The 13,367-nt window shown below is 35.4% G+C and overlaps 1 protein-coding gene across 4 annotated transcripts in view; it reads right to left on the reverse strand.

Annotated features, from left to right (window-relative positions):
• MAPK10 (mitogen-activated protein kinase 10) overlaps positions 1-13,367 on the reverse strand; it is a 159,922-nt gene that overhangs the window by 10,605 nt on the left and 135,950 nt on the right. For all 4 annotated transcript variants that reach the window (XM_047091685.1, XM_047091684.1, XM_047091683.1 and 1 more), the window contains 2 exons: positions 5,690-5,753; positions 3,911-3,988 (listed from right to left, as the gene is read on the reverse strand). In XM_047091685.1, coding sequence (XP_046947641.1) covers positions 3,911-3,988; positions 5,690-5,753 — 142 coding nt within the window. The remainder of the gene's footprint in view (positions 1-3,910; positions 3,989-5,689; positions 5,754-13,367) is intronic.

A 13,367-nucleotide genomic window follows, 5' to 3' on the forward strand; every position in this document is an offset into this window, starting at 1 on the left:
ACAACCAATAAGTTATAAAACAGTATTTAAAATACAGGGACTGGGGCGCCTAGGTGGTTCAGCTGGTTAAGCGTCTAACTCTTGATTTCAGATCAGGTCATGATCTCGTGGTTCATGAGATCAGACTCTGCTGACAGCGTGGAGCCTACTTGGGATTCTCTCTTCTCTCTCTGCCCCTGCCCCATGCACACATTTTTTCTCTCAAAATCAATCAATAAATAAAAGCTTAAAAAAATAAAATAAATTATAAGGACTACTAGGACCCATAAGAAGGAAAGATCTTACTCTTTGATAAGATATGAAGTCTTTTAAGACACATATAAACACTATTTTGGAAGAAGGTAGTATTTGATAAGACAACACTTTAGAATGGGCAGCATTCCAAAAGGCAAGGATCCAGTCAAGTAAAATAGTGAACATAGGAGTCTACAATAGGTATAGTGTGAAAGGTGGAAAAACCTGGTGTATATTATAGAGGGCCATCAATATCAGGAAAAGGTTACTAGACTCAAATTGTAAATGACACAAAGCCATTGGAGAGCACTCATCCATGGAACCCCCAAACCTATAGTCTTGAAAGATCAATTTAGGTAGAGACTAAAGTCAGGAAGATTACTTCAGGACAACTTTAATCATCGTGGTATTAATGGAAAGGGTTGGTAGTAATTAGATGTAAGACATCCAGCAAGCAGAATTTTTAAGATGTAGAAAGTGACGGTCAGTGATAATGCAAGTGTGGAATAAAAAGTCAGGGATTTCAGAGTGGGAGGCTGAGAAAATAGATCTGCCATAATAGAAATGGGGAAATTCAGAGAAAAATTTACTACTGGAGTGGGTGAATCTAAATAGAGTGATGTGTTTGATTTTAAAACAAATTGAATCTAGGGGAGCCTGGGTGGCTCAATCTGTTAAGCATCTGACTTCAGCTCAGGTCATGATCTCAGGGTTCATGAGCTCAAGCCTTACACTAGGCTCTGTGCTGACAGCTTGGAGCCTGGAGCCTGCTTCAGATTCTGTGAATCCCTTTTTCTCTGCCCCTCCCCCACTTGCACTCTGTCTCTCTCTCTCTGAAAAATAAACACACATTAAAAAAAATTAAATCGAATCTGAATTGGCAGCAATTTCATACACCTTGGTCCTATATTCTAATTCTCTAAGACTAGGTTATATTTATCATTAAATAATTTTAGTGGAATGCATTTATTTTCCAGCCCCTCCAGAAATAACAAACTGCTGTGTAAACTAGCCTTTGGTTTTATTCACCTTAAATGTATTTCTTTCAAACTTAAGAGAGTTTACTTGATCAAGACTTTGGTCTGCCTATTCATAGCATGCAGTTATATATGTAACTTTAGGTACTATTCAGGAATATTATCCAACACTTGGGATTAGGGCAAAAAAAATGACTATGCAACCTTTTAATATCACACTTGAGTATTTTCTGACAAGCCCACCTAAGGATAATCTGATTTTTTATGGAACATAACTTTATTTGACTTAATGTTCTCAATTGGTTATGATCCTTTATACACTGTAAACTTGTATAAAACTAATCAAATAAAATTATCAGGGTTTTTTTCTGCCTCGTAGAAAAGATAAGCACAAAGATAAGCTTGGTTGCCCCAGGACATTTATAAGTTTTGGGTTAATTTAGTGATCTTATTTCAATATTCTTTTTTTCCCACAGACTACATAAATCTTAATTTCTCATACTTTCATTGAACTATCTTTGCCATTCTGCCATTTCCCTCATTAATGAGTTAAAAGAATCTTCTACATGTACTCACTTTCTTTTTTGCATATGAATGATGGTTTTAATGATTAAAGAATTATGCCTTGATTTTATACAAACTCCATTTCTTTACCAAATGTTTAAACCCTTCTTCATATGGCAGACCACTCATCCCATCCCTTTAATGATTAATTAATCTCATATGTATCATCCTCAGTCCTTTTTTTGCCTTCCCTGAACTATACAGTTTGCATAAAATGGGTCATGGGAATAAGATTTTTGTGGAAGTGTTGTGACAGTATTGAAAAGAGAATTGTGGATTTTATGTCATCACAGATTAACTGTTGCAGAGATCTGGTTGGGGCTGAGGGGAATATAGAGCATGAAATAAGCTGAAGATGAGGTGCCCTGAAGTGGGTGGCATGACCCCAAGCTCTTTGAAAAGAGGAATGGAGATGAATAAATTGTAACTTGAATTAAAGATGAATAGAAGAGACCGTGCAAAAAATTTAGTCCAGTCTGAGCCTGAGGTCCTAGGTCACCTTCACTGGATGCTGGTATTTTGACCTCTTAATGATTACATAAAAACATGTTCTGACCATTAGGGGAATCCTTAAAACAAGGAGTCTTTCTGCCTTAGAAGGTAGCATCTTGAGGCTGTTGGATTCAGTGTTTGGGTTCCTTAATCAGAATCAGACAGAACATACAAGTAGGTTAGGCACCACTTCTGCAGACCTGCACCAGTCTAAATGCTAGGATGAATGAGCAGGGTGGGCAGACAACCCAATGATTTTTTTCACCCTCTTTGAGGAAAGGAAAGACTTGGGGATAAAACTGGATATTACTCAAATGAGAAAACATGTCCTAACTAAATTGTATCTGTTTGGATATCATAGTGATTTGGGTGCAAACCAATTATTCAAAGATTAGTATGAGTATGAAGAATTTATTTATCCTACATCTTTTTTCCTGAAACAATTTAAGGTCCATAGGGGAAAAAATGATTATCAAAGGTAGGGCATCAAATCCATTTTTCTCTAAACTAATCATTTGGAAACTACATTCTTGCCAGAATGAGTTGAGTTTAGTTTAAAGTTAGACATAAGCCATCACATTTTCTAAAACTCCTTTTTTTTTAGAGCAAGAGAGAGAAAGAGAAGGAGAGTGCACCAGTGTGCACGCGAGAGCAAGGGAGGGGTAGAGAGAATGGAAGACAGAGAATCCCAAGCAGGCTCCTCTCTGTCATGCAGAGCCCTACACAGGGCTCAATTTCACAAACCTGAGTTCATGACCTGAGCCAAAATCAAGAGTCAGATGCTTAACGCACTGAGCCACCCAGGGACCCCTCTAAAACTCTTTATACACACACACACACACACATATATGTATATATATATATATCTGTATATATATATATATATATACATATATGTGTGTGTATATATACAGATATATATACATATATACATATATGTGTGTGTGTGTATATATATATATAAAGAGTTTTAGAGGGGTGCATGGGTGGCTCAGTGCATTATATACACACACACACACACACACACACACACACATACATACTTTCCTTATATTCAGAACATAGGTCTTAGGAAGAATATAGTAGCACTGAGTGTAAGTAAATTATCTCAAGTAATCCTAAAGCACATTACTAGGATCAGCAAAATATGCACAGTATATGTACGAACGTGTATTTGTTTCTGTCGATGGCAAACTGAAAGATTTTTCCATGCTGACTTTAATCAGAACGCATCTTGGCAGATGTTTCAACTACTGTCACGCCAAACTTGGGAAGAGTTCAAACACAAGTGACTGAGGAAAGAGGTTTTGACTGGAGGGATTCCTGACCTCTACATTGACATGGTGGTCAGGGGGCATGATGGCTCTGTGTTTTGATGAGAAGCAGTTACCCTTTAACCAGCCCTTGTCAACATTTCTTCAAGATTCACTATTAGCTTTTGTCCTAGTCATAATCAATAATCATGATCAAAATGAATGCCACACTGAATATCAAAAAGAATAGAACGAAAATCACTAGAGAGAAATAATCATGTGATATTAGTGTATATGCTCTATTAGCAATGTTATTGGCTGCAATCCCTCTTCAAGGTCAAGAAAAATACACAAGTACTGGTTTATTAGTTATTCACTGAGAGTGAGTACCTGAAGGAGAAGGTTGTCCTTTTACAACACCATTTTTAGTCTTTTCTTCCGAATTCATTACCTCCTTGTAGATAAGTTCTGTAAGAAACAGTTGTCAGGATCATAAAAAAAATGATCTTTAATATGCAGAGAAAACTTATTAATGAAAAATAATAACATTCTGATGGGGTTGAGTAAATTAAAAATCAATCGGGATTCCTTTACTCCTCTATTTCTACTTTGTCTTGCAAAAGCACAAAGCCTGGAAACAGTAAGTGCTCAGTAAAGTATTTGACCAAATAAATGTATGAAGAATATACATTCTACTTGGTTCTGAATTTTTGGGGGGATTTCTGATGCCATCTAACTTTATCTCCTAAGAACTTTAATGGCCCAGTTTTGAGCATACAGTTTTCTTCTATATTCACTTCCTAAGAGATGCACATACTCTCCTGACTTTATTACTTTCCAACAATTTCCCAACTGCTTCTTCATTTTTTTTTTTCATACTGAAATCTTGGAGTTGTAAAATTAAACTTGCCTCAAACCCAACATGATAACAATTATTACATTTATTTCCAAACAGGCATCCATTCATGGCTCTTTCTTTGCTAGAGTTAAATTGTGTACCTTCATTTCTTTTAATTTTCCCCTTTTTGCTAAAAATCATTCAGTGTTATTCATTCTTGCTGTGCAATGAGTTCCAATTTATATAATCATTATCCTTCACCATAATTTCTTTCTCTGGTTTCTAATTTAATCCATGTTCATTTTTAAGTGATACTTATCTCGTAATACTTACCTATTCACAAACCCCTAAGAGTGCCTTCTTGTCCTTATTTAGAGCATATCAAGTCTTTTCTGTCCATCATTTAGTATCTTTGTTTACTTGGTCTACTGTTTGCACATGCTCGTTTTTCCATATTATCCAACAGGGCCCCTTGGCCAGAGAAATCTCTTTGCTATCTTTATAACACTTTTTGCTCATCCCTATCCTTTGTTTTCTCCATGTGTCCCCATACTAGTATTTTCCTCTGTTTTATTCTTTTTTTCTCAATTTATAATGATTAATTCCTTCAAGTCAGCTCAAATATTTTTTCTCTTCAGATCTTCCTTTTATGTTCCTCCCCATTTTGACTGAATGGTTTGTTATGATCTGTATTTGCTTATCTCTACTCTGTAGTTCTTTTATTCTACTGTGTAGTTATTTATATTAGTTTAATAATTCTTCATAGTTTCTGCTTTGTTTCACCCTGAGTATAATCTTGACTATTCATTATGTGTTTGGAAGAGTTTTGGTGGAAAAAAAGTGAACTAATGTATTTATTCATTATTTTCTTACTTTGAAGGATAAATAAGCCATTCAGATACATAGATTTCCTATTTAGATTTTCAAGTCCTAAAAATGAACCAAATGAATTCATACATTAAATATCTTTTATTTTCTAATGTCTAAAGTAATCTTAGGCTTAATTTAATCCATTTTATATGATAATTTTATACACAAACATGGGATGTATAATTCTGAAATTCTGAATTTAAGCATGCCCTCCACCATAACAAATACTTTGACAATCAGTACTCTTTTAAAAAGTATCAGTAATTAATTCCTTTCATTCTTGAGTAAATGCAATATTGTTATTAGTATGAAAAGACTGATGACGTTTCGAGAACTTTGAAAATTGTCTGAGGATAGCAATTATAAAATCATCTGTTACCAAATTGCTTTAAAGAGAGATGCCTTGAAGATATTTTCTGAGTTTCAATAAAGCAAAATGTATATTTAAGTGGTAGAGTCACCTTTCCATTCTTCAATGGTGTGTTCTCTTTCGTCCAACTGTTTGTCATATATCTGAGGTGGAGGCTGCAGAATAAAAACAAACAATAAACTTTGTGTAATAACCCAAATATAACCAAATTTTACAGTGAATGGAGTAACTTGCTGTTCATTGATTTTGGTGGCGAGGAGACTCACATATTAATTTTGGGGTAATTGCAGTGGTGCAGAAGTTAAAATTTCTAGACTTATGAAGGACTCATTTATATGCCAATAGTTGCTGCTGACCAAGTAAAGCAGCAGAATCCAAATCCTAAGAGCTCACTTCCCAAAACCTTCTGATTCAGAAACCAAATCTAAGAAACTAATAAAGCCAATCTTTAAAAAGCAAATAAAACATTAGATTATAAGGACCCAGAAGCTATTTCCTCCATTCACTTGCTTTATAACAGAACCCTACCCAAACTATCCCCCACTGATAAGATTTTGTTCCATTCTCAGACCCTGCTGAAGAAGTCTTTAATATCCCTCAATAGGCCATAGTAATAGTCCCTAGTATAAAGCCATATTTAGATCTAATCAAACTTTTAAATTTTTTGTGAAGCATCATAAAATACCTTTACATATAGCTATATTCCCAATATTTAAATGATATTTTCTCTCCGTAGGCAGAAGACTCTGCCAGCTTTTTACAGAGGTGGGCCACTGTAAACCTCTGAGAGACCCTTTGGTTAGCCCTCTCTGGGGGATATCATATGAGAGGACCTTCAGTCTGACTTATGCCATCAGCATTTCTCTTGCCATGAAGAGTTCAGAGATGGAAAAGGAGAGATTTTCATAAATCTAGGTGCCTTCCAGGAAGGAGGGTCTCAGATTCCTTGATCTCTTCTTCCTGATGAAGAGGAATAAGATCTCCAGATAGGGGAGATATATCATGATGCCCTATGGTAGCTCTACCTCAGGCCAAGAGATGGAAAGAAAAAAAATATTTCTTGGAAAAAAATATCACCATGAGATACATGGAGAAGGGGCTAAGAAGTTCCATTGGCTGGCGATGGATTGAATGAAATAAGAACTACCAATTTCTGGTGCCATGAGACAGGGGACCCTAGAATTCATGTTGCCTAACACTCCAACAGCAATATTTATTGTAAGAAACTCAAAGAGTTACTCGATAAAGTGACTCAGGCCTATGGACATGCATCCCTCAAAAATGGCTGTCATACGAAGGCTTTGGACAAGACTTTCAAAGACAGCTCTTGGCTTCTGTTGGAGGTTGTTGGCCAGTGAGTAGCATCTTACTAGTATAGTAGTCCTTCTTTACTGCATTCAGCCTGAATCATGACAGATATGAATTTTCATTCTAGTCCTGATATGCTGGGGTAGCCTCACATACTACAGAAGTAACTGTATATGAAAAGAAAAGAATTTGCCCCATTGTGGTCAGGCAACTTAACACAATACTGAATTATTGAGAAGTTAACTACTGATGAGGCTAGACATTCCTTTAACTCCTATAATTGTTACTGGAGCAAAAAGCTTTAAACCAGCTACTGTGATTCAAACATGGCTGGCTGAGTAGTCTTTATTGAAAGAATTAAGCAAAATGAGACCCCACTCTATCCCATGATGCTAAAGGGAACATAAAAATACAATTATATAAAGGTAAGGGGACAGGGTGATTAGGCACTGTCCTCAGGACTTGACAAGGCATCATCTTCTACCCCAAATTACAAAGGATTCCCAAATTATAGGAATATTATGATGTAATGAGTAAACAGTTTTTTGTTTTGTTTTAATTTGTGAAGCTGTCATCTAAGTAAGCTAATGCAAAGCTAAATTTTGGTTATGTAAAGACATTTTTCCAAGTGGCAGGTTTCCTGCTTTGCCTCTTCCTATAATGCTGAGGGGACATCCTCTGACAAACACAGCATACACAAGCTCTCAGAGGTCCCCAGAGCTCTATGCCTTGTTGGCACCTCTTTCTTCTTCTAACAATAGACTCAGCTCAGGATCTTGTGTGGCTGGTTTCTCCATGAAGTGGATTTTTCCATTCAAATTTCAAAACTGAACATGGTTCAAGAGTACAGCTCCTGCCAAAGTGCATAAATGCCATTTTTTCTCTGCAACAAAACTATTTTGAGAGAGGCTTTCCTTGGAACTTCATCATACAGCTGTTGGTAGTGTATATAAAGCATGAAGTACGTAGACTCTAACCACAAGCAAACTACAAACAGAGAAAAAGTACTGAGTCCAAGGTTTTTCCTTTCAACAAACCAAAACGGCTGCAAAACATATTTGCATTATAGCTATGATTGAAACAGCTACATGTTCAGAGTTGTGGGGTTTTTTGTTTGTTTTAAGAGGAAATGTAATCACCTGCAATGGAAGGGTACATTCACATAAAGATGTCTTCTACATAAAAATATAAAAGAGGAATTTACCAATAATCTAAAGAGAGTAATGTCATATTTAAACATATATATATATATACACACACACACACACACATATATGTGCTTGCACAGCAATCATTAGATGCAATTGTCCACAACACTCTCTGCCTCCACCCTCTAAAGAGAAGCTAGTGTTTTATTGCTCAGTTGTCTCCCACCCTTATTAAACAGAAAGGATTCTCTTTTTCCAGGTAGCAATCTAAATGAAAAAGAAATGAAGAGTGAGGATAAAGAGAAGGGCCCCAGAGAATATTTCCAAAAAAATTTACTAGATTGGAACAATTTGAGATGTGGGAAAATCAAGGATAAGATGAAGTTAAGGATAATAGATGGAAAGTTAGTAGGGCTTGTGACTTGCATGCTTTTGAATGCTCCTCAAGAGACTGAAATTCTCTTTCTGTTATTTTTGAAGATTTTGGACTCTACTTCCTTGCTTGAAATTCTTATAGATATCGAACCATGAATTCAAATGGATTACATAAAAAATAACAATATGGATTAGATGTTTCATATTAATGTTATTATATATACATGTACAAATTGTTTTAATTAAATGAGATAACACATAGACAAATACATAATCACTGAGTTAGTGAATATTAGAATCAATGTATTTGTTTATTAAACTCATTAATTCAGTAAAGGTCTTGGGCACGTAATATGCACCAGACTATATTAAAAATTGAAACTTCAAAACTAGATAATATGGCTTCTGACCTCAAGGAGCTCACAATTCAGTGGACTGATATAAACCAGAAAATTAATACACAACATGATAAAAAATATGTATGTGGTATAGGGGGATGGAGTGAAGAAATCTTAACAAACCCTAGGAAAACATTTTGCTTCTTGGAGTAGATGACATCTGTACTAGTTCCATGAGGAAAGGTGGTGGAGGATGCTGTCAAAAAAAAAAGGAGAAGGACAAGATGACTCCAGGCACAGAACCTAGAAAACAGCATAGTCGTGTTGGTGGTGGATGCATGTTTGTTTGTTTGGGTGCACACACATGCAAAGAGAATTGGAAACAATTCTTTGAAAGTAACACATGACATACTTCAGAAGTGACAAGCAATAAGAGCTGTGCCTAGAGGAGATGGGTCAGGCAAAGGCTAGATCAAGGATGGTCCTGGGTACCATGATATGGAGCAAAGACTTCTTGAATTTAAGAAAATGGCATGGGCAAATCCATGGCTGGATTGAAGAAAGACACAACTGAAAGCAGAAAGATTTAGGGAGCTAATGCATGATCTAGAAAATAAATTAAAAAGGCCTGACTATAATATGGAAGGTCAAGATGGATAGAAAATATAGATTCAAGAATTAATAAATGTTAATTGGTAGATATTAATATTTGTTTAATATTGATTAAGAAATTAAATTGGTAGAATTATTTTTGATTAAATGTGTATAATGAGAAAGAAGAATGATTCCCAGATTACTAAGCTAAATAGCTGGACAATTATGGTATTTATGGGACTGTCTAAAAGGACAGAGAATGAAAAAAGGGAAATGAGACTGGTAGAGAGGTAAGCCAAGTGCTATGTGGATAGAGAGGTCTATTTGAGAATTAAATAGATGATCTGTTGGCTAGAGATGTATAGATTCAAAACTATTAGCAACAGATGTTTGTTGAAATCATGACAGTGCATGAGGTCACCCATAGAGTGAATGCAGGTAGGAAGAGTAAAAGGCCAAAATGGACCCCTGCCAGACACCAAGGTTTAAAAGTTGACCCATGGAAGAGAAGTGCACTAAGAAGGAGAAGGAGGAGGAAGAGAAGACGAGGGGAAAGAAGAGAAGAAGGAAAGAAGGAACACTTAAAGAAATACATGGATAATAAAAATATTGTAATGCTATAGAAGTCAAGTGTTCAGAGAGTTTCAAAAAGAGGGAGTAATTCTCTATTTCTTATAAAAGAAACAAATGAAGAATTTAGCTTTCCAGGAATCAGAAGGGCATGATAAAAAGCATAACTTTGAACCCCATAAAGGTTTCCAAACCTCAAAACTGTTGCCACACTCAGAAAGATTCAGATAGATCGTTGATGAAGTATTTTAATGCCAGATAGCACCTAAAGAAGTAGAAAGACATAGAAGAAATATCCTCAATACCAATATGGATATTGTATACAAATTAAAAAAAGGAACTGCAGAACAGATTGTGACACTAAAAGAAGAAAAAAAGAAAAGAAAAGAAAAGAAGAGTTCTAATGCTCTTTCCCAAATATCTTTAAGAGTTTGATAAGTGAAAAACACTGTTCTCTAATTAAGAGAAGTCATTTTTTTCTGAGAAGATACTATGTGCTAAGCTCTTTATATATGCACTTTTAAACAATCTTTAGATAAAGAAACTAAGATTCAAAAAAATTCTTCTTAAGATATCTTAAGTCACATAACTAATTAATGGTAGATCTTTGATTGAAACCAAACTTAAAGAATAATTCAGAGCAAATGGTAATAGACATTAATCTAAAATAAGAGATAATGAAACAATATTTAAAGTAAACATCTTTATAAAATAAGAAATAGAAACACAAGCCAATGGGGAGATTGTATGTCTCAATTTGCTCAAAACCATCTCAGTTTTTGCTTGTTGTCCTTACAGCTACTAACAGTCCTCAGGCCCTTTACTCTCACAAGCGTCTAGAGGATAATTATACGAGCATGCTGCATAGCAGTGTTATGACATGGCATATTGCAGATCGCAGGTATCCAGTAATTACAGGATGAGAAAAAAACAACCGAACGGCAACTTTTTCTACTACTGGAGTCTCAACAATTGCAGATGTCTACTCTTTCCTGCTCTGAGACATCATGTCAGCATTTCCTTCCATTTTCTCCATTTTTAAAAATGTTAAACTTAACTATAAAGTATGGCTTTCACCAGAAAGCGCTAAAGGAATGCAATGCTACATAATAAAATTGGGATTGAGCAATATGGATTCTGTTGGCATTCTTTTGAGTTCTTGTTGCTGGAAATGATTTCTTGCTGAAGGGATCTCTTTAATCAGTATCTGCTCAAATCCCTAATTGATTCCCCCAAGGTACAACTTGCTCTTTTGTGACTTCATTTTATGTCACATATTTAAGTAATATTCCATTTATTAAAATGTATGAATTTATTCTTTCCTTAGTCTTCAAAATAACCCCATAGCATCATAGAATGTTAGTGATGGAAGAGAGTTTAGAGGTTATCTAGTGCCACCCTTATGCAATTTGCAAATGAGAATATAAAAACTGCACAGGTGATTTGTCCATGGTCTTAGAGTTAATTAGTGGCAGAGTTAGGAAGAAAATGCAAGATCTCTTACGGGGAAAGATGGAATGGAGGAATTCTAATGGGTTGCAGAAATGTTAAGTTGAATAATTCAACACTTACAAAAGATTTTCATTAGTGACAAATTTGAGCCTGTCACTCTGATTTCTGTTCCAATTTTCTGTCAGCCTACACACATAGCGAGATCTGGCAAATATCACCCAAATGGTCAACACTTATGTCCTGAATGCTTTTTGTCAAAATATCTTGGACAACATCAAGACCTCTATACATGTGAATCTCAAAAGAGATGAGAACCAGATTATGAGAAATCTAAGTCACACAAAGTTGTTTTTCCTGTCCATTTTTGAGCCCTGATTGAACATAGTTTCTGTATCCTTCATGTTCTGAGCCATACGACAATCATCAACTTGGTGTTTGTTTTCTGCTTCTTTTGTCCTAATTAAGCATACAATACAGTTTTGTTCCACTTTTTCTCTATGTGTTCTGCCATCTTATTGAAAACGCTTCATTTGAAAGCTTTAAATAGCATTTTCTTTCAGTGTGTGCATTCTCTATTAATTTGGCAGGTGGATAAAAGAAAATGATATTATGTCCTATTGAAACGTGCCCTGTTTCTTCACATTGACTTTTGCAGCTTGAGGAATGTGAAAAGATGCATGATTCATTGTAAGGTTTCAACCAAGAAGGGTGAATTTTAGTACAACATTAGAACAGAAAACCCATTTAAAGAAATGTGCAAATTTTGATTTTGTATTTCCATGAATCTATACATATAAAATAGCTTTTCCAAATGTATCTTTAATTTTTTGATGAATAGAATTTCCTAAAATTTTAACCTCCTCAGTGGAAAATAAATATTGAGATGGAATAATTTTTATTCCTATTGCATTAAATGATATGTACTATTTTACATTTATGTTTTGGCTAATGACACTTTTTAGGATGTTCAATTTTTTTCTCAAACTTTATATGCTGGTAGCATCAAGAACAGTTTATTATCCACAATGGAGTTCAATATTTGCTTAACAGTCTTACCAACTAGCTTCTAAACTAATAAAAGTATAATATCAATGTATACAATTTTTCAAAATAGCTGACTAAATTATAATTATTTTCCAGAGTTACATAGGTTGTAAACTTACATTGTAATCTTACTATGCAGTAACCAATGACTTGGTTTCCAATTACCAAAAACTTCAGTGCCTTCTAAAAGTAGGCAAATGGCAACTTGTAATGTACTATCTGTTGATTTTTTTTTAATTTCTCAAGCAAGTTTTAGGAACCATGGTTGTACTCTTGTATACTAGTGCAACAATCTAATACTACAAATGAAGTAAATGTCCTTTAAAAGTCTGATGAGTTGAGAGTACTTCACAATGGGAGATAAAAGTTTATTAAAATCTGTCTCTGGAAACTAATATGATTAATTCTCCTTTCCTAAATTGTCTTACATTCAGATCCCAAGCAGAACCCCAGAAGTGCTCTCAGGAGTACCCTGGAAGAGCAGAAAGGAAGACAAGCAAGCAGGCATGAATGGCACAATAGAATGACCTTAACAAGAACTGCTTTCCAGAAACCAGACCGTTCTGTGTCAAAGAGTAAGTGTGAGATAAGAAATAAAGACTTGTGAGATTGAATCACTCCTTTAAGAAGTATTTTGTGGGGGGTGGGAGAGGGTAAAGAACTGGTAAGCTTTGACAATTTGGATATAAGGGGGTTGAGGAAAGAGTATAGGATAACTCCCAAGGATTTGGTTCAATCACCTGGGTGGAAAGTAGTGCCATGGATTGAAAGTAGTACCATGGGGATGGGGGAGAGGGGTACCTGGGTGTCTCAGTTGGTTAAGCATCTGACTTCCGCTCAGTTCATGATCTCATGGTTTATGAGTTTGAGCCCTGCATCGGGCTCTGAGCTGACAGCTCAAAGCCTGGATCCTGCTTCAGATTCTGTCTCTCTCTCTCTC

This window comes from Lynx rufus, unplaced genomic scaffold (assembly GCF_022079265.1).
Source record: "Lynx rufus isolate CCGP_SWC_20201006 ecotype Redwood Valley unplaced genomic scaffold, mLynRuf1.p SCAF_3, whole genome shotgun sequence".
Classification (NCBI taxonomy): domain Eukaryota; kingdom Metazoa; phylum Chordata; class Mammalia; order Carnivora; family Felidae; genus Lynx; species Lynx rufus.